The sequence below is a fragment of the Haliotis rubra genome, unplaced genomic scaffold, assembly GCF_003918875.1.
Source record: "Haliotis rubra isolate DU_JTF1 unplaced genomic scaffold, ASM391887v1 Scf1458, whole genome shotgun sequence".
Lineage (NCBI taxonomy): Eukaryota > Metazoa > Mollusca > Gastropoda > Lepetellida > Haliotidae > Haliotis > Haliotis rubra.
Genome location: NW_025765401.1, coordinates 54287 through 77126, shown reverse-complemented (window position 1 = coordinate 77126; position 22840 = coordinate 54287). Strand labels below are relative to the sequence as shown.

General features: G+C 42.8%; 1 protein-coding gene across 1 annotated transcript; it reads right to left on the bottom strand.

Annotated features, from left to right (window-relative positions):
* Positions 1-852: 852 nt before the first annotated feature.
* On the bottom strand, positions 853-14653 carry LOC124269588 (leucine-rich repeat-containing protein 74B-like). Its single transcript, XM_046704612.1, has 14 exons — positions 13810-14653; positions 12665-12852; positions 11407-11514; positions 8804-8897; positions 8150-8199; positions 7263-7344; positions 6714-6799; positions 5999-6193; positions 5456-5548; positions 4408-4525; positions 3618-3754; positions 2791-2888; positions 1902-2472; positions 853-1825 (listed from the first exon to the last, which is right to left on the bottom strand). Exons 1-13 carry the CDS (start codon positions 14000-14002, stop codon positions 1995-1997), a joined length of 1920 nt encoding a protein of 639 aa, XP_046560568.1. The 5' UTR covers positions 14003-14653; the 3' UTR covers positions 853-1825; positions 1902-1994.
* Positions 14654-22840: the final 8187 nt, after the last annotated feature.

Sequence of the window (22840 nt, the reverse complement as noted above, 5' to 3'; positions counted from 1 at the left end):
TGTTTCAGTAGCGAGGTAATATTATGTTTATGTTGCTATTTCCACAACATAAACACAGTGGGAAAGTTTTCTTTGGTAGGCCTGTTAACGTAACAATTAGAAATTAGGTGATTGAGTGAATATGGTTTTATACCGGCAATATTGGCAATATTCCACCATCATCACGACGGATGGCACCAGAAATGGTTTGACAGTGTATATTCCACATGGGCAGGCCCAGGCCTTACCAACTGCCTCCATTTACACCAGCTAGCAGATGACACAAAAGTAGGCACTATCCAGCAATTGTAAACAGCAAATAGCATATTCAGTAAGCACGTGTTATATGTATGCACAGTACGGCCATATTTGGAAACCACCTACTGATACCCGTGTAGATCCGGGTTAGAATTGGTCTTCCTAACCCATGCTTGTCGTAAAAGGCGACTAACGGGATCGGATAGTCAGGCTCGCTGACTTGGTTGACATTGTATCTCAGCTGCGTAGATTTATGATCATGCCGTTGATCACTTGGCTGTCTGGTCCAGACTCGATTATCTGCTCACTCGCTTTAAACAACAAACTTGTGTATACAACCAACTACAGTAATAGGCCAATACACTTGTTCGCTTTGCTATTCCTTTCCGTTGTCCCGGCTCACTAACTACGATGAGATACCAATGTATCAGCCACATGTAACTGTAAGTTTACACGCAGTGATATACTTAGTAATGTTAAAGCTCCATTACGCAGAACTCACTTACCAGAATTGTGCCCCAATAATCTTACTGTTTGGTGTAAGCATATTTGTATACAAAATTGTCTTTCCAGAGAACAAATTCTTATGGTTCATGTTCTCAGAATGGCGAAAGGTTAGAGTTATGTTCTCTTTTATTCAATAAATAAAAAACACATAATCGCATTTACATATTCCGTGCAAGGATATCACATTTTACAAATCGAAAATCCATAAACTAATGGCAGCTATAATAGTTCCCTCAGTGTAATAATGAAATACTGCAGTAACCCAAAGCAGTGTAAAATTCCAAGTCACACGCTCCCTGCACAGTAGCGCAGTCGTTGTAGTTGCCACTAAAAAACCCCGGAGCGGTACATGATATGCGATACTGAGTGGTTATGGTGGTACATCCTTGATGCATAGTTTAACCCGTTGTCCATGGTTGACACTTGCTCCTGCGATTGAGGGTTCGAATCCCAGATTTACCGTTATCATCATTACTGGTTTGCAGACCCATGTACTTGAACGAAGTGAAACAAGTTGATGAGAACACAAACCTGAGTGGTAAATACTGTATAACATTGCTGTTGGGTTGATGTAACTCAAACATGGCATCATGACGAACGAACACAAAATGTTACAGAAATCCACAATGCAGTACTGTAGCCACTATACTGTAACCAGTCTTGGTAGCTGGTGTAGTCAAAGTGTCTTTCCTATCTGATGAGCACACAAGGCCATTTAGAAAGTGACGAAATGTAACAAATGTTTTATCTGTAATTACACTTTACTGATGTAGCTCAAATTCTGGGACTGGTATGGAATCCAATCCGGAATTCGAAGTGACACATCGCAATGTGTCCAAATGCAATCTGCGAACGTCTTACACTGTAACCCTGTCCGTCTGATCCCGCAGTGATATACTTGTAGCTAGAAAAATAATCTCAATACTGTGCTACGAAAGGCCGAGGGAATAATACTGAGATAAGAAGTTCAATACGCTTACATTAAAGCTGGCCGACGTAAGCGAGGAACATTTTTCAGAAGTTCCAAATGCATTTTTGAGATCCATAGGGCATTAACTGTGACCCCTGTTTTCCATAGGATATAATAATAAATAATAATAAGTACATTTATAATGCGCCAAATCCAGACACAAAGTGTATGCTCATAGCGCTATGATATCCATGGAACGATATCACATTTGGGCATACAAATGTAAATACTCTGTATTTCCGTTTCTTAGTTAATCCAGTTCAGGTAGCTGTTGATGGCATCAATTTGATTTCGAGATCCATGTTTCTACGTGTGTTTTAGACTTCGACTTCTTTTTTCGAACTGATTTGGACTTCTTTTTCTTCTTCTTTTTCCCTTGATCACCCAGATCCGCACACATTGATATCGCCTTTGGTTTTGGAGCAGACGTATTTACGGTCTTCTTTGGCCCAAAGATCAATGAGCTCTCAAGGGATTGGATGTTCTTGTTGACATCGGGTACACTAGGTAAAGACGTATAGGACATGGTGCCAAGATTAAGTTGGCTGAAGTTTATTGCACTCATGGATGACGAGCCGCTGGTTCTGGAGGTGCGTTGTTTGCTGTCTGTTCCATTACCTCGGTCATATAGTACCTCTGGCAGTCCGCTTGCCAGAATCCTTTTGTGGTGCTGTTTGGTCTTTCGAATCTTGCGCTTTTCACTTTTAATGCGGATTCTGTCCTCCAGTATTTGCTCAGTGACAGACTCAATCAGTTTCCTGAAAAATTGGAAAATGATTAAGAATCATTTGTTCCGTTAATGATGAAGTAGTAGCAGTCTTTAAAGTCTTTGATTTTTATGCTATAGGAATAATCCACTTCAGTATATATACACACTCACAAACACCATTGTGTCAATCGTACGATTGTCTCGAAGTGAAAGCGTGTTGTGCGTACAAGCGTGCATTCCTTCTTTATTCCTTGTTGTTTCGGATGTATCGAACCTAGGATACCTCGAATAGTCCCTACAAATATCTATCACACACTATATATTAATAATATCCATTCAAATAGAGAACCGATGAAGAAATACATACACGTAGTCGATCTTGTCTTTATTTTCGCTGCTTTCATTTTCCGTTATAGCCCTGGCTAATGCTCGCATCTCAAACTTGTGAAGAGGCACATTCGCACGCTGAAAGATGCATATCATTATATTATTAACATTAACTTTATCTTACAAAACGCAAGTGAGAATTAGGACATGGTGATTCAAGCAGATCCCATTTGACTGGAGTAATAATCGGTTGATAAAATATCCGAATGTGGAAAATGAACGTGAAAACGACTGCCATCAACAGCTCATTCGCTGCCATGGCACATTGTTGAATAGGACCCATACTTCGCGAGACCTTGGTACTTCCGGTGACAATGTTTCATACCTTTTCGAATGGTCTCATGGTTGTCAGTTGACAGTAAGGAACCGACAATCCTTGCAGGAATAACAAATTCCCGATCTAACCATCCCCAAATTAGCCAACTATTACGACTGCCAACAGCTGTGACAGCCAAGCATGGATGTACACTTGGTCCGGTCTAGTAATGTCATATTTGGCGATGGCGCAATTTGGAACCAGAACTTGTTCTTGAATATATTACGCTTGTCACCGGAAATTTGGTACCGGAAGTACGCTGGGCCCCGTCTCACATATCGCAAGTTGACGCGCGTAAACGGAGCCGGGAACCAGCTTAGTACCGGAAGTAGCGCCTCGCGAGACTTACAGGCCCTGTTATTACAGGCCCTGTTATAGGGGCAATGTTATTGATCTGTCTGCACATGAATGTATGGCATGAATTGGATGTCATTGTAAACCCTTGCCATGTTGTGGTAGGATACAGAATAGTGGACAGAAAATGATCTTACCACAAGTCTGTCGACAAAGTTGTCTTGGGCTACTTCGAAGTTGACCGACTTGTCGTAGTCTCGGATGATTTCCATTGGCCGGATGCAAGTCTTTCTCATGTACTCCATCAACACCTCCATGTGGCTCTTCTTCCGAGCTGCGAATCACAATAAGTGCATCGTTATCACCATTGCCTGACTGGGAATGAGTGATCATTACCCAACATTTTCCACCAAAGTGAACAATCACGGAAATGGGGCTCCCAAAGATAATAATAACCAACACAACTATCAGCGGATCGTGACGCAACTAAGGGATGCAACTCTACAAAGAGAACTGAAACGCATTATAATTGGGGCCAACTGATGTTACAGTGAAACCTCCTGTATTCAATACCCTAATATCAAAAGTGTACAGAACGTCGGGGCAATCGATGTGTAGTCATTGTGCTGCTGTCGCGATCAATGTTATTTCAAAAATGATATTTTTAGTCGAGTGACCTCGGGTTTTGGATGTTGCTGTATATGAAATTCAATTTATTACTTACTCTCTTTCTTATTACTACTTTATGTAGTGGTACTGTATTTTAGAAGAACGTTTGGAATCTATTACGCCAAAACACACAAATCAAGAATATCGTTCATTAGAACCTATAATTAAACATCCAACAACTGTCCCCTCGAACATGGTAATGCAAACGGTTTCCTATTGAAGCTTTATTTAAATACATAAACCACACCAAGGATGTTTTATACATGTATTACTGTATATTACGGTGAAAAAGGCTTGGTTATCATCGTGTTGTCTAACCTTTTCGCTCCCCAAACTTATCTGGGGTCATGACTATCCCTCCGTGGAGAAACCGGAATCCCTTCCTCATTCTGACAGCGTCAGCTAACACCTCGTTCTCGGCGATGATGGAGACTCCCTGTTGACAGAAATGAAATGTTCTAATACCATTCTGTTTTCAAGAATGGAGACACTCGATAGTGACAACATTCTGGATATCTTTGAGTGGTCAACATACTATAAGCCCTGTTAGGCGGTGGGGTAGTAGTGGTTAAAGCGTTGGCTCGTCACGCCGAAGACCCGGTTCGAATCCCCACATGACCTTTCTGGTGTCCCCGCCGTGATGTTGCTGGAATATTGCTAAAAGCGGTGTAAAACCAAAAACTCAGTCAGTATAAGCCCTGTTAGTTGTTGCTGCTATATTTGACCTTTCATGTAAACATACAAGTGTGTGTCTTAATACAATCGTTTGATCCTTATCTGATTTCACAAATAGCTGTACAGGGACCGATTTCGTGGTTAACGTTCAAGTTTAAATTGGGAATCCCCCAGTAACAATGTACAAATAGACATTGACCGATATGTTTTAAATGTACTTGTGTGTACAGTGATTAAGAGCCAGTGAAGCCCCATTAATCTGTACTGTTCGAAGTACACATGTCTGTGTATGTATTCGGTTTAAGTTTTTCAAGATTACTTGCGCTGTGGGAATAACGGGCTGGACTTTGTAATACCCTTGCTTCGACTTATGGGTCGGGTTGGCATCCTTTGTTGATGCTGAACATAACAGTCGCTGGATTGTCTTGTCAGAATTTGGGCGGTGGAGTAGCCTAGTGGTTAAGGCGTTCGCTCTTCACGCCGAAGACCCGGGTTCGATTCCCCACATGGGTACAATGTGTTAAGCCCATTTCTGGTGTCCCCCGCTGTGATATTGCTGGAATATTGTTAAAAGGCGTAAAACCAAACTCACTCACTCACTCACTCGTCAGAATTTGAGTCCGTCACTATGTAGTGTGAATATTGCTATGTCGGCTTTACCAACCAACACACATTTCCAATCAAAGTTTACCGTTAGATCCAGGAACTTTACTTTGGAGTCAGGATACGTTATTGCCTCTGTGATGTCCATACATCCAGTAGTCGAAAGTGGGTTCTTTCCAAGCTACATGATGAAAACGACTTGTAAACAGAAAGCACCTTCTGTGAAGATCGATAACGACACATGTCAGATAGACTCACATCTGAATAAATCCAGTTCAATCATTCAACCATTTAGAAACCTAGGTAAAATATTTACGGATACATTCAACCTGTCAGCAGAGTAACATATATCACCTTTTTTTCAAAAGAAGGTGTTGAAAACTGCAATGTAAAGTAACCTTGTTTGACACTATTGAATATTAAAATTGAAACATTTGGAATTCATACATAAAAGTTCAACATTCTTGTAAAAAACGACGCTTCAAAAATATCTTTGTTATATTTCATCTCAAACCAGCTAAAGCTAACGGTTACATGTCGGATGATAATATTTGTCGCGTTAATGATATGAGCCATTAAGTATTCTCAATGCACGACGTTAAATCCAATTTCACCTCACCTCACCTCTTACCCTGAGTATCTCAAGGCCAACATTATCCTTGAGACCCCTTGACATGATGAGGGCCCCATTCCATGTGATCCTGTTGGAGGACATGTCCAGCTCTCTAAGGGTCGTGTTGACCTTCAGAGCTTCTGCCATGGCGACCGAACCTTCGTACCCGAATCCATTCATGGACACGTCGAACAGCTTCAGGGTTTCGTTGTACTGATGATGAAATGTTCAAATCATTGCATCAAAAACAATCTGGTGTTACTATTATAGTTCTGAATGTCAGCTCAGCTGAGTGTACACATTTGACCTGATGATTGTCTTCTGATCACCCAATTGTATACGATGTCGTATGTAACAATTGTTTCGGTATGACTAATTGAATAATCGCGACAGTAATAGTTCATGTAGGACATAAACATTCGGTGTTTCCAATTAAGACGACACTGTAGGGATCTGAACCCTCTCGTCTCCCGAGAACCAATCATATTGCTGTTTTCTAAATGTCTAGGATGAATGGCTCATTACGCTGACATATTGTTCCAGGGATTTGTCATTATATGGTAGTAGGCATATATGCTAGCAACTATTATGTTCTGTAACACATGTTACTGTAAGGACATGGACCATCTACATTTACCGCAGTATTTTATTTCTTACGTTTTATTGCAAATGACTCGGGCAGGATTATTTGACCAACTCTTCCTTACAAGATGCAACCTTCACACAAACCTACCTTCAAACTCTGACACATTGCCACAGCTCCCTTTCCTCTGACGTGGTTCCAGCTTATTCGAAACGTTTCCAAACCTGTGTTGAGACCTGGAAGATGCAGATAAACAGTTATCACACCTATCTGTTTGCTATCATCTCTTATTTAATAGCATGAAAATCTATTGTGTCTCTTCCTTCACATCATCAACTCAACTCATCAACTCATACAGCTTATTTCCATCACCCTCGCGATTAGAAATGAACACCGTTGAGAAATGTACCGTTATAATATGACCATTTAGTAAGAGGCCGTATTGCAAATGCTGTTAAGTCTCGATGTGAACACAGGTTAACTCTCAAATATACTGGAAATTTTCACGTTACTTGAAGCCGTTTCAGGAGTAAGAAAAGTTGTGTCTCCGGTTTTCTTCGATACGGTCTGATGACAAGGACGAATATTTTGTATTAAATATATTGCTGGGCGGATCATGTTACCTTTAAACCGGCTACCGTTACAAGAAGTGGTTACCGTTACAAGAAGTAAAGAGAGAGATATAAACAACGGACTCACCAAGTGCTGCTGCTAGAAGCTTTGCTCCATTGTCGCAGAATTCGTTGTGGCTTAGATCTAAAATACTCAAACTAGTGTTGTGCTGAAATGTAAGAGTGCCGTTAACTCATAAATTCCTGTCAGACTAATCATCTGCTACCCAGTAACATGAAACCCTAATTAAGCAATATGTACATGCATTGACTTTAAGTTCGTTTATGTAAAAGTGCTTTCACAAATTTACAATCATTCCACTCCACTAAAATAATTAGCACAACGGGCATATGATTAACTGTGTTTGGCGAACAATGATGAGTTGCGTCCCACTGTGATGAGTTGTATCGCAGTCATGATAGTTGGCCCTGCACATGCGTGTCAATCAAGTGATTCGACGTTCATAACATTAATATGACCCTTCCGCAATAATCCTTTTGGGAAATCAACAGAAACCCTTGTTTGCCGAAGAAAGCGACAAGGAAATTGGGTGATCAGGATCGTTGACTTGGTTGATGCATGTCATTGTAAATTAATTACGTATACTGAAGCACATGTTGTCAATCATTGTTTTCTCTGGACTGCAACATTTACAGACCGCCGTGAAGTAGTTGGACTGGGGCTAAGTAAAGTTAAATAGCAACCATAAAGTCCCTTAGAAAGCTCACACGACATAATAAACTTAAGTACGGCTCAAAGCGACATGGGGCGGTGGGGTAGCCTAGTCGTTAAAGCGTTTGCTCGTCACGCCGTAGACCCGGGTTCGATTCCCCCACAAAGTGTGAAACCCATTTCTGGTGTCCCCCGCTGTTATATAGCTGGAATATTGCAAAAAAGCGGCGTAAAACTAAACTCACTCACTCACTCAAAGCGACATTATTGCTCCCACACATTCAAACATTCAGTTGGCTTACTTCAAGCACCATAGCGAGGTGAGGAGCGGCATTGTCCGTGAGTTTGTTTCCTGAAACGTACAAATCCTTAATGCTAATCATCAAATATGACAGGCGTTTGTTTCCTGAAATTTACAAATTTTAATCCTTAATGCTAACCAGCAAATATCAAATGTCCTTTTTTTAATCCTTAATGCTAACCAGCAAATATCACAGGCGTTTGTTTCCTGAAATGTACAAATCCTTAATGCTAATCAGCAAATATCACTGGCATGAAATTCAAATGATCTCATGCCCGATCCATTTGTATGAATATATGTCGATTGAAATCTAAACAAAAAATAAAGTGCAGTACATCGGAACAAACAGACTGTACAAGACAGGGAATATTAACAATATACCAAAACGTTCACTATGGATTTTATGCCTGAATTGATATTTCCTTTGTTTAATATTCGTGACCATCCAATGTAAATGATGTCCATTGTGAGAGTGTCCTTGACATAATATCATCAGGAACAGTAAAACGCAATTAATATTTGCTCATTCATGCTGATATGCAACATGTACAGTTGGCATGGCTACACGAAAAGTGTTTGTCATGTTCTTAATCCGGGATTGTCAAGCAATCACTGATATATGCAAAAAATGTAGATAACGTGTGATTTAACATACCTTCTATATTCAGGTGTTTTATCAGCTTGTTCTTCAGAAGCAGATATGCGATCCACTTTGTCCCGTCTGTGCCGATGTCATTGTTTCCAAGGTTCTGAAAGAGACAACATTGTGCAAAGTTAAGGGTAAGGGTAACACGCTTGGATTCTTTCGGATACTTTATACACATGGAATTATTATATATTAGACGTCTATGGAAGCTCATTAGCGCCACTTACAGATAAAACTAACCCTATAGATAACACATACACGATGATGCAATATGTCGATATTGTGTCGATATTATGGGATGGCTGAGGATAATAACGAACTCTAAAAGCTACAATAACGACTTAGGAAGATATATACGCAAGGTTTTAGGTATAATTTGACATTGACGGAGCTTTATGTTTCTGCTGATGATAAGTAGTTGAAATATCGATATGTATTATGCCACACAAATATATGAATTACGTTTTCAAATTCTTCAATTAAACAATGTTGTTGTGTTTGGTATAAGCCCTTGTGGAATAAAGGTAGTGGTGTAGTGGTTAGCATGCTTGCCTCTCACGCCAAAGGCCCGGGTTCGAATCCCGGTGGATACACCAACATTGTAACCTGGGTGTCATACTGTGTTGTGTCCCTGGGCAAGGCACTTCGTCTACATTGCACTCAGTCCACCCAGCTGTTTAAAATGGGTAACTGAGAAGCGGATGTACCGACCTATACGGAAGCTGCTTTGAAAGTACAATTCCGTCAGATTAATAATGTAACGCCAGAGAGCAGCATCGTGTTGGATTCTAGGCGCACAAATTAGCATTATTATTATCATTTAACGATCACAACAATCTATGCTCGTATATCGAGTTGGAGGCCATTGCTGTTATTTAAATAGGTTACGTTGGCTTTACTGGATTCGTTCTCGCCCTGTATTCTTACACTCCTACAAGGTATATGAATTATGGATATCATTTCCTGCGCTTTGACTTGTGTCAAATGAAGCAGCACAAGAGACAACAATACCCGATACTGGCGTTTTTGTCATCACAACAAGAACAGTGACTGATCCCATCGATTGCAGACTTAAAGGCAAATGTAACAACTGACATGGAAAGGGTGTGCTAATGTTTGTCACGATACCAGAACAGAATACTGATACCTGCGAGTATAACACCATTCAGGCAAAAGCTGCATGAATTATCCATGGAAACGCAAATGTGTATTTTAACGAATATACTCTGCTAACTTCAAAGTGTGATGACGTATGCAATTCTGAATCTTTTTAGTTCACTCGGTCGGTCTCGGCATTCGACCTTGGGGAATTCTGGCCTGTTTATCACGCAATGCCTGCGGCAGTTGATCTAACGTCATGGGTGCCGTATGACGTTCAAGAGCGTGTCGGCCGAGGTCATCCCACAAATGCTCGATGGTGTGGTGGTCTGGCGATTTGGAAGGCCATGGAAGCACTTCGTTCTCTCATTCTAAACATATTGAGTAGTGGCATGTACTGTGTGAGGCCTGGCATTGTCTTGCTGGAACTCTCTCTGCCGGGAACCATGTGCATATTTAAGATTTGCTCTGTACCCAGTGGCAGTTAAATTGCTGTGCAGATTATGGAACCAAACAACATGACACTCCCATCACCACATCGGTGAACCTTAGAGACAAATTTCTCGGCGAAACGTAATCTTCCGTCACGGCACTGAAGCAGAAGCCGCGATTCGTCACTGAACGCAACATGTCGGAAGTCAAGTCTCGAACGTTCTTGCACCATTGAACCGGTCCACGTCCATGAGTCGTTTCAGCACTGGGCCGAAATAGGGTCTTCCGGCTCGAAGTCTGCGAATCGTTTGTGCCGTCTCGCTTTCCAAACCAGGAACACCACATACAAAATCGTTTGCTGTGACCGTTCGGTTCCGCAAATGAAGTTCTCGGATGCACCTATCTTGTATTACAGTGGTAATCCGAAACCTTCCGTAGAGTTGGTTTGCTATGGTGGCTCACATATCGCAATATCGTGTCGTACTATCGCTTTGTCGCAATATCGCCTAGATGTTTCTGGGCGATAAAGCGATGGCTCGAATGTGGCTCGAATGAGCCACCATAGTTTGCTGATAAATAAATAAGTGACTGATCAACAGCACGACCATTAAGCTACAAAATTGCGATACGATGACACGTGTCAACCAAGTCAAGTCAGTCTGACCACCCGATCCCGTAGTTGTCCGTTACGACAAGCGTGGGTTGCTGAAGGCCAATTCTAACCCGAGTATTCACGGGTCTTACACAAAGTAGAGTTATAATGGTTACATTATCACAACCTAAAACTAATTTCTGAAAAAAATATAATTTAATGTCACGTTTGCGTTTCTTTTGGGGATGAGTATATCTAAATATCACTCCTCCAACCTTCAGTAACACGGTCATAATTGCCATGATCCAAAGTCCATCTGAACTTGAAGTCTAATGGGAATAACGTTTCATTCACATAGTTACATTACCATTTTCCCTTTACGCCAAATTTTATAATAGCAGATTATTCTCTTGTGCTGACGTATCAAAGGTTTAGCTTACAGATGACCATCCGCACACGGCTGCCATACAGCGCACACCTTAATACCTACCAAGTAAGACACAGTGATGTTGTCTGAGAGCGCCATGGCGAGGTCCTTCACGCCTTCAGTCTTCATGTCTGCGTATTGGAGATCCAGGCGTTCCACACGCAGGTTGTTCTGGAAGAAGGTCCAAGACATTGATGGTGTGATTTTCATTTGTAACAATATTTGTTTTAGTGATCTCCTTCAAACTATATAATGGTGGCCTGAAAACAATCGATTTATAATCTGGAAATATATGGAACCTGTCGATACAAGTTGCAGTTACAGGCAGCAAGAATGGTGATACTTGTAGTTACCCTGGCTTGCACTCAGCATTAAGTGGAAAAGGCAACTAGTTCGGGTCGGTGAGAGTATACTGTGTGTGAGTGAGGTATCAATTTCAAACTAAGCCATGGCATCTCAGAAACCAAGCGTTATAGAACCCGAGTAGTATAAACAGATACACGCACGTGCACATAAGTCGCTATGTACGTGTAAGAACTCTTTGAACTCCAATTCACCTAGTTAATTCGGAAATGTAAATACATGCGCTGATTAGTGAGGGTTTACTGTAAAACGGGACTTTACTCCCGAAGGAATTTCTGTTAAAGTTTCACTATTTCGATTATGTCGTGGTTTGATCATTCAACACTTGATTCGACAAGGAACCAATCTACAGGAAGCAAGTATGCCATGCACGAATAGCGTCGTCTTCTGTTGTTTTAATGCGACATATGGACAAGAAGCTGGTGTTTTTTTCAGGACAATCCTATCGCAATTGAGCGAGTAAGTGAGTTTGGTTTTACGCCGCTTTTAGCAATATTCCAGCAATGTCACGGCGGATTACACCAGAAATGGGCTTCACAAATTGTACCCATGTGGAGAATCAAACCCCGGTCTTCAGCGTGACGAGCGGACGCTTTAACTACTTGGCTACCCCAACCGCCCCCTGTCGCTATTGATGACATAACTGATAATAATGTCACTTAAAGACATTATATGCCTTGAGATCATCATAACGAGGCACAATATGTTGTAAGTGCTGCAGGTGTATTTATCTATTCCAACATGGCAACATGTTTCATGTGATGGCAGAGGAAGGTAACCAGGTGTTCAAGTGTGTATCCAATTTGCGATATTCTCCACCGAGGTATAGTATTGCTTGATTACTATTAAAAGCGGTGTAACACCGAACTCGTTCAGTAAATTGATGGCGGTTAGACACATGTAAATACATTTTACACCGCGGACATTTTAATATGTGCCTTAACATATGTGTACTTACCGTCAGGGCAACTGACAGAGGTCGCGTGGCGTTACAACCCAGTGTTCGGTACTTGAGATGCATGGTCCTCTCGGCCAACCCGTCATCTATCCTGCGCTGTGGGTACGTCTTGGCAGGGGTCTGGCGACTGCATGCCCTCCGATACACCTTCCTACAGATCACGTCCAGTTTGTCTTCGTCTGGTGTTTCTGAAACGAATAATCCCATATTATAGTTACTACCCTCAACAACAGTATACCTATATCGCGGTCTGTAAAATCGAGCCTGGACCAGACAATCCAGTGCCTGGCATCATTGGCATCAATCTTTGCAATGGTGAAACATGGCATCAAACCAGGTCAGCGGGCCAGTCCACTCCATCCAGTTAGTCACATATGACGACAATGCTTGTCATCAGATGTGCATTGCACGCCTATTTTACTATATTTTCCACACAAACCTTGTGTCCGCAATGCTTTAATAGATCCATTCGTATATTAGCCATCACTCGTTTGTCGCCCTACTAAATTTATGCAACGACTGTAACACTACACGAGTATAAAACGCCTTGTTGTCGATGCATTATTTGTGCGTTAGAATGACATCCGACTCGATTACTAGACATGCGCACGGGGTCAGTTATGACGTGACAAGCAAATGACAACATCAAGCATTATGACGTCATGATGACAGAACATGGTGATTCGCTGACATTAGATATTTTTCAGTACCGCGACGGACCAATGAGACACATGTTTGATCTGTTTGACTGGCATTTTAGAAGATGGTGAGTAATAATTAAGGCAAGGTACTTTTATGGATGACAACTTTTACTGATGGTTTGTAACTGTTATCCATAAAAGTACCTTGCCTCAATAAAGATACATGTAATTAGATAATTCATTATAGTTTTAATGTTCTTTTGTGAACATAACATTCAAAAGGAATTCATTCGTCTCGCCATCAAACAAATGATAATTTCAAAGCTGTCAACTCAAATCGAAAATCACATATTTGTCGGTCCATTTAATTTAGATTGATGCATATTAAATCCTGACTATCTGATTTCCAATTTCGACAGTGAGATTAATCTTTAGGGAAAAAATGTGCCCTGAACCTTGTCGTTTTGTAATTATGAACAAATTCCTCAGATGTTTAATATTTACCAGGAGGCGGCGATCTGGCATGCAGCGGTAGATCCAGATCTGTGTCATACTCGTCCGAGGAATCAAATGGTCCTTCTTCAGAGAAGTACGTCGTGTTGGTCATCCTGTCATCCTCGTCGGGACTGCCACAACATATAGTCACGGACTTGGCCGCAGAGCTCACACCACTGTCCGTTAATACCTGGACACTCATGGTGACTAAATCTGCTCAAGGGACCAGTCGCCAATATAATGTATGTCCGTATGATCCAGTGTTGTTCAGATGTCAATAACGTCGATGTAACCACTCCACAATGTCCAATCACCAACACAGTAGATTCATCAACAGATATACAACATCTATAATTGTGGTATCAATATGTGATAATCAGTCTTCAAAATTCCTATTTCGTCCAGACGAATAGTGGTTTTCTGCTGTCCCATACAAAAGGTGTTTGGACAGATGAAAAGTCCGAAATAGGAATCAATGTATCTGTTTTAGAAATAGACAAATGCGATGTTCAGTTGTCCTTTTCTTTGACGTCCCATCTCGCTGCTCTCATTTTCGAGGCATTCACGGTGTCACGTAACGATCATCATTTCTCGCGGAACATCACACGTGAAATGGCACATTGATGGCACGGAAACATACAACTCAATGTTGAGTCTTTCCTTTAAGACGATGTTCACTGTACATCAAGGGGCATGCATCAGGAAATGTTCTCAATAATTAATTTGGGATGTATATAATCACCCAAATGCTACCTTGACAACAAAAAGCAACATCCAAGAAAGTTCCAAACAAATTTGATCGATATTTCACGCTGTGTTGCTTTCCAATGGATGTCGTCTGCCTTAGCAATGTCATCTGCTGAGTGACTTGTCGTCTGCCACCCACAACACGAGTGCCGCCATGACAACGCCATTGAGCGGAACCGTTGTGTTTTTGTGTGATTGCAAATCATTGCGAATGTATGACATAACACATTTTATTATATGCATACAGTTCTTGATATGGAAAAATTTAGAAACTGATCATTAGGATTGATTCATTTCAGCACGGACTATTTTCTGAATGTCATATGCTGGATAGTAATGATTTTGTTGATCTTTGTTATAGAGAAGGATTCGCACGTTACATTCTATTGTTTCTTCTATCGAACCTGAATGCATATACAAAATATTGAAGTTACGTTTCAATGTATTAAATTTCAAAACAGTAACTGTTTCTAGATGTGAAACAGTCTGGTGCCATTTCATGGTAATAGATATATATTTCCTTCTCAATCAATATAATCTATGTTGACTGTAATGTCCCTGTTCGATTATTTCAATTTTTATTTGATTCTGTCGTAATGGTAATGTACGGACACGTTTATGACTTTGAAACTAGATGTCGAGTATTTGTTCCAACAAGAGGGGTTGAGGTTTTTGTTTTAGGCTAAAGTACTGAGTCTGGCAAAGTTCTATTAATGATTGATTAGATACATGTAAGTGTTCAGTGACTAATAGCTAAACTAAGTAACCTTTTAAAGTTCTCAACGTTCCACACATAAAACGGGTGGTGGTTAGCCCAGTGGTTAGAGAGTTCGCTACGCCGAAGACTCGGGTTCGATTCCCATCTTGGGTAATATTAAATTTGTAAAGCCAATTTCTGGTATCCCTGTCGTAATATTGCTTGAATATTGCTAAAAGCGGAATACAACCAAACTATTTCCAACGTTCCACACGTTAAATGGGCGGTGGTGTAGCTCAGAGTTCGTTCGTCACGCCGAAGACCCAGGTTCGATTCCCAACTTGGGTATAATTTGTAAAGCCCATTTCTGGTATACCCCGCCGTGATATTGCTAGAACATTGCCAAAAGCGGGATAGCAGCAAACTCACTCATTCATACATGTAGACGTTCCAAAGAATTCCGGGTTTCCTGACTGAGGAGGAATCACTCAATACACACATTTCCTTATGCCAATACCTCAAATTTATTTAGGAAGTTAATATGGTTGCCACGGCTGCAGTAGCGAGGGCAAAACGCATTGGATGTACTGACAGATTATAATCGATACTTGTGTGTTCCCACGTCTGGTTGTCGTGGATCTATATTGATTTAATATCAGTTTAATGCAGCCTGGGAATAAACAGGATGCTTGTAGAAGTTGGGTACTGCACGATGAAAGTTTAATGTTATCAGCAGAGCGTGACAAAAGCCTACCATCACCAACTGAACATATCGACAGACATTATCCTTTGTGTGCAGTGAAGAAAGAACTCACTTACATTACAATAGCTCAAGAGACAGCAAACAATGTGAAACAAGTGTGCTAGTCACTGAATCGAAGTTTACAACAATCTGTCATCTTCCCGGTTGCCTCAGCCACCACTAAGTCCGTTAAGAATCGATCCATTATCTATATAAAATGGGGTTGTATTAAGTTTGAGTGACATTTACATGAATAAGAGAAATATGGCACTCGTTCAGGTCATAATCTTTGGTAAAATGCCTTCAAGGAATGAAAGTGAGTTCTTAATTTCGTCCACCTTTTGTTTCATTGATTGAAGGAGGTGTGAAGGAGACTGTAATTCAGTATATGTGGACACGCGTCGACTATTGTCCTCTGCATGCTTCATAGATGCCACTGTGAATAGCTACTGATGATGCTAACCTGACAGGTTTGTATGGTACAGAGCATTGGTAGAATCGATCGTCCTCGGGGCGAGGATGTTGGATCACCCGCATGCACGTATGCTGCCAACTGCCTGGAGCCCTGCTGTTACGAGTACCTGCTAATGAAACATTTCTAATGAATCCAATGTTTGTGGACAATTGTTGAAATACAAAAACCCGTCTATACATGTACACGTGATTGCATCAGTATAAAATGCCTAAGCTATTAGCCTTGATCGATTTGTTATTGCAACTTTATTTTAATGGAAATGTACCTTGGCACCGAGGACTGTAAATACGACGATTATCATTGTCTGACGCAAGTGCTATTCGTTTCATGCAGTGGAAGGTCGGAGATCAGAAGGTCGGTGTTCGATCCCCGGCCACGTCATGCCAAGAAGGAGTTAGGCGATAGAGCAGTACTTGTCGTTAGCCCACCCGGCGCAATTAAAGCAATAATCGAGTACTGGTCCAATCGTAGTCAGAAAACCGCCAGAAAAGATCTCAGTGGGATAACAATATACATTTGGCCGCACATGCAAATAGACGGATAGAGAGACAGACAGATTTAAAGGATTTTGTAATTTACATCCAGTTACGTCTACGAAATCAGATATTATTTATTTGAAAGTTATTTATGTAAACTTATTTGAATACCTGGGGAACAATCTTTCTTGGATAGAACCCGAACAAGTACTCCACCTTCTCTTCATCACGTGGTCGTCACTAATCTTTCATCTCTTCGTGTACATCTTTAACTGAACAAACGTCATACCGGAATATACCATTTGAGGTGTCAGACTTCAGAATACAACTACATCTTCGGTCTAGCTAAGTGCAGGGGTTAAGGGACAGAGTTGATTACCAGTACCCAATGTTTACCAGGGCAGAACAGATCCCATGTATCCCATGTTTGTCTCCCTACAGGAATTCCAGGACAGACCAAGTCTCCAGTACCCCATGTTTGTCTCCCTACAGGAATTCCAGGACAGACCAAGTCTCCAGTACCCCATGTTTGTCTCCCTACAGGAATTCCAGAATAGGCCAAGATCCCCTTGCTGGTCTCCTTAGAGGAATTCCAGGAGAGACCAAGTCCCCAGTACCCCATGTTTGTCTCCCTACAGGTATTCCAGGACAGACCAATCCCCCAGTACCCCATGTTTGTCTCCCTACATGATGTCCAGGACAGAACAGATCCCCAGTACCCCATGTTTGTCTCCCTACATGATGTCCTTGACAGAACAGATCCCCAGTACCCCATGTTTGTCTCCCTTCAGGAATTCCAGGAGAGACCAAGTCCCCAGTACCCCATGTTTGTCTCCTTTGCATGATGTCCAAGTCCCCAGTACCCCATGTTTGTCTCCCTTCAGGAATTCCAGGACAGACCAAGTCCCCGGTACCCCATGTTTGTCTCCCTTCAGGAATTCCAGGACAGACCAAGTCCCCAGTACCCCATGTTTGTCTCCCTACATGATGTCCAGGACAGAACATATCCCCAGTACCCCATGTTTGTCTCCCTACATGATGTCCAGGACAGAACATACATATCCCCAGTACCCCATGTTTGTCTCTCTACATGATGTAGAGGACAGAACATACATATCCCCAGTACCCCATGTTTGTCTCCCTACATGATGTCCAGGACAGAACAAGTCCCCAGTACCCCATGTTTGTCTCCCTACATGATGTCCAGGACAGAACATATCCCCAGTACCCCATGTTTGTCTCCCTACATGATGTCCAGGACAGAACATATCCCCAGTACCCCATGTTTGTCTCCCTACATGATGTCCAGGACAGAACAGATCCCCAGTACCCCATGTTTGTCTCCCTACATGATGTCCAGGACAGAACATATCCCCAGTACCCCATGTTTGTCTCCCTACATGATGTCCAGGACAGAACATATCCCCAGTACCCCATGTTTGTCTCCCTACATGATGTCCAGGACAGAACCAATCCCCAGTACCCCATGTTTGTCTCCCTACATGATGTCCAGGACAGAACATATCCCCAGTACCCCATGTTTGTCTCCCTACATGATGTCCAGGACAGAAGATATCCCCAGTACCCCATGTTTGTCTCCCTTCAGGAATTCCAGGACAGACCAAGTCCCCAGTACCCCATGTTTGTCTCCCTACATGATGTCCAGGACAGAACATATCCCCAGTACCCTATGTTTGTCTCCCTACATGATGTCCAGGACAGACCAAGTCCCCAGTACCCCATGTTTGTCTCCCTACATGATGTCCAGGACAGAACAGTCCCCAGTACCCCATGTTTGTCTCCCTACATGATGTCCAGGACAGAACAGATCCCCAGTACCTCATGTTTGTCTCCCTACATGATGTCCAGGACAGAACATATCCCCAGTACCCCATGTTTGTCTCCCTACATGATGTCCAGGACAGAACATATCCCCAGTACCCCATGTTTGTCTCCCTACATGATGTCCAGGACAGAACAGATCCCCAGTACCCCATGTTTGTCTCCCTACATGATGTCCAGGACAGAACATAGTATCCCAGTACCCCATGTTTGTCTCCCTACATGATGTCCAGGACAGAACATATCCACAGTACCCCATGTTTGTCTCCCTACATGATGTCCAGGACAGAACATATCCACAGTACCCCATGTTTGTCTCCCTACATGATGTCCAGGACAGAACAGATCCCCAGTACCCCATGTTTGTCTCCCTACATGATGTCCAGGACAGAACAGATCCCCAGTACCCCATGTTTGTCTCCCTACATGATGTCCAGGACAGAACATATCCCCAGTACCCCATGTTTGTCTCCCTACATGATGTCCAGGACAGAACAGATCCCCAGTACCCCATGTTTGTCTCCCTACATGATGTCCAGGACAGAACATATCCCCAGTACCCCATGTTTGTCTCCCTACATGATGTCCAGGACAGAACAGATCCCCAGTACCCCATGTTTGTCTCCCTACATGATGTCCAGGACAGAACAGATCCCCAGTACCCCATGTTTGTCTCCCTTCAGGAATTCCAGGATAGACCAATCCCAGTACCCCATGTTTGTCTCCCTTCAGGAATTCCAGGATAGAACAAGTCCCCAGTACCCCATGTTTGTCTCCCTACATGATGTCCAGGACAGAACAGATCCCCAGTACCCCATGTTTGTCTCCTCCCCTAAATGATGTCCAGGACAGAACATATCCCCAGTACCCCATGTTTGTCTCCCTACATCACGTCCAGGACAGAACAAATCCCAGTACCCCATGTTTGTCTCCCTACATGATGTCCAGGACAGAACATACATATCCCTCTCCCCTAGTACCCCATGTTTGTCTCCCTACATGATGTCCAGGACAGAACATATCCACAGTACCCCATGTTTGTCTCCCTACATGATGTCCAGGACAGAACATATCCCCAGTACCCCATGTTTGTCTCCCTACATGATGTCCAGGACAGAACATATCCCTATAGTACCCCATGTTTGTCTCCCTACATGATGTCCAGGACAGACAAGTCCCCAGTACCCCATGTTTGTCTCCCTACATGATGTCCAGGACAGAACATATCCCCAGTACCCCATGTTTGTCTCCCTACATGATGTCCAGGACAGAAGATATCCCCAGTACCCCATGTTTGTCTCCCTTCAGGAATTCCAGGACAGACCAAGTCCCCAGTACCCCATGTTTGTCTCCCTACATGATGTCCAGGACAGAACATATCCCCAGTACCCTATGTTTGTCTCCCTACATGATGTCCAGGACAGACCAAGTCCCCAGTACCCCATGTTTGTCTCCCTACATGATGTCCAGGACAGAACAGATCCCCAGTACCCCATGTTTGTCTCCCTACATGATGTCCAGGACAGAACAGATCCCCAGTACCCCATGTTTGTCTCCCTACATGATGTCCAGGACAGAGAACATATCCCCAGTACCCCATGTTTGTCTCCCTACATGATGTCCAGGACAGAACAGATCCCCAGTACCCCATGTTTGTCTCCCTACATGATGTCCAGGACAGAACATACAGATCCCAGTACCCCATGTTTGTCTCCCTACATGATTCCAGGACAGAACATATCCACAGTACCCCATGTTTGTCTCCCTACATGATGTCCAGGACAGAACATATCCACAGTACCCCATGTTTGTCTCCCTACATGATGTCCAGGACAGAACAGTTCCCCAGTACCCCATGTTTGTCTCCTACATGATGTCCATCCAGGACAGAACAGATCCCCAGTACCCCATGTTTGTCTCCCTACATGATGTCCAGGACAGAACATATCCCCAGTACCCCATGTTTGTCTCCTACATGATGTCCAGGACAGAACAGATCCCAGTCCAGTTTGTCTCCCTACAGACCCAGGACAGAACAGATCCCCAGTACCCCATGTTTGTCTCTCCTACATGATGTCCAGGACAGAACAGATCCCCAGTACCCCATGTTTGTCTCTCCCATGATGTCCAGGACATGAATATCCCCAGTACCCCATGTTTGTCTCCCTACATGATGTCCAGGACAGAACAGATCCCCAGTACCCCATGTTTGTCTCCCTACATGATGTCCAGGACAGAACATATCCCCAGTACCCCATGTTTGTCTCCCTACATGATGTCCAGGACAGAACAGATCCCCAGTACCCCATGTTTGTCTCCCTACATGATGTCCAGGACAGAACAGATCCCCAGTACCCCATGTTTGTCTCCCATGATGTCAGGACAGAATGTCCAGATCCCCAGTACCCCATGTTTGTCTCCCTACAGATGTCCAGGACAGACCAATCCCCAGTACCCCATGTTTGTCTCCCTTCAGGAATTCCAGGACAGACCAAGTCCCCAGTACCCCATGTTTGTCTCCCTACATGATGTCCAGGACAGAACATATCCCCAGTACCCCATGTTTGTCTCCCTACATGATGTCCAGGACAGAACATATCCCCAGTACCCCATGTTTGTCTCCCTACATGATGTCCAGGACAGAACAGATCCCCAGTACCCCATGTTTGTCTCCCTACATGATGTCCAGGACAGAACATACATATCCCCAGTACCCCATGTTTGTCTCCCTACATGATGTCCAGGACAGAACATATCCCAGTACCCCATGTTTGTCTCCCTACATGATGTCCAGGACAGAACAGATCCCCAGTACCCCATGTTTGTCTCCCTTCAGGAATTCCAGGACAGACCAAGTCCCCAGTACCCCATGTTTGTCTCCCTACATGATGTCCAGGACAGAACATATCCCCAGTACCCCATGTTTGTCTCCCTACATGATGTCCAGGACAGAACAGATCCCCAGTACCCATGTTTGTCTCCCTACATGATGTCCAGGACAACATATCCCCAGTACCCCTATGTTTGACAGAACATATCCCCAGTACCCCATGTTTGTCTCCCTACATGATGTCCAGGACAGAACATATCCCCAGTACCCCATGTTTGTCTCCCTTCAGGAATTCCAGGACAGACCAAGTCCCCAGTACCCCATGTTTGTCTCCCTACATGATGTCCAGGACAGAACAAGTCCCCAGTACCCCATGTTTGTCTCCCTACAGGAATTCCAGGAAAGACCAAGTCCCCAGTACCCGATGTTTGTCTCCCTACATGATGTCCAGGACATAACAGATCCGCAGTACCCCGTGTCTGTCTCTTTGCAGTAATACTGGGAGAGACCAGGTACAGGATCTTTTTGTATCCAGAAATGTACCGTAACCAAAATCAGAATACAGAGAAACGTACCCTAGGACGAGTTCATTCTGCATTGTGCCGTTTATGAACGGAACTGCCATACTGTTGTATTAGATTCATCTTATTGTGTTATATAAGAAACAAGCATGCACAGTAACGAATATTTCGCGATGCACAATACCACTCGCAATCAGCTGAACGGGAACAACTACATACGGTTTCGGTTTTGGGTTGCGGAATATAGACATGTCCCCTGTTTGGAGTATCGGGTACGTTTGTGTATTTTGATTTTGTTTAGGGTATACTTCTGTATACAGAATTGGGGTACACATTTGTAGTGCCTGTGTCAAAAACGACCCTAGTCTGTGTCACAGTCCCTTAACCACATTATTTTCCCTACTGCCTAGCCCTGTCTGCAATGCTAAAGCCCTCAAGATTTCCCCAGGTTCAGAATCTCTGGTCTCCCTTGGGCTCCTTTTCAATATAAATGGGTTTATTTGTTACAATTAAAATTATATAGTCATAAACTTGCCACTTGCCAACTTGCATGGGCTTTCTTGGATATATTTGTTTCAGGGTCTGTATGACAGACTAATACATATCCAATACAATGAGATTGCATTCGTGAATAAAGAGTATAAAAAGACAAAGAAAAATTAAATATCGACATTGATGGATGTCCACTAATAGGTCTGTACAACACATAT

Bases quoted from the DNA above. Each gene is read 5' to 3' on its own strand.
- LOC124269588 (XM_046704612.1), bottom strand. From the start codon at position 14,002: ATGAGTGTCCAGGTATTAACGGACAGTGGTGTGAGCTCTGCGGCCAAG. The intron at 7,345-8,149 runs GTAAGCCAACTG...CTTACATTTCAG, and splicing joins ACCTCGCTATGGTGCTTGAA to CACAACACTAGTTTGAGTAT. The intron at 5,549-5,998 runs GTAAGAGGTGAG...TTCATCATGTAG, and splicing joins TTGGCCTTGAGATACTCAGG to CTTGGAAAGAACCCACTTTC.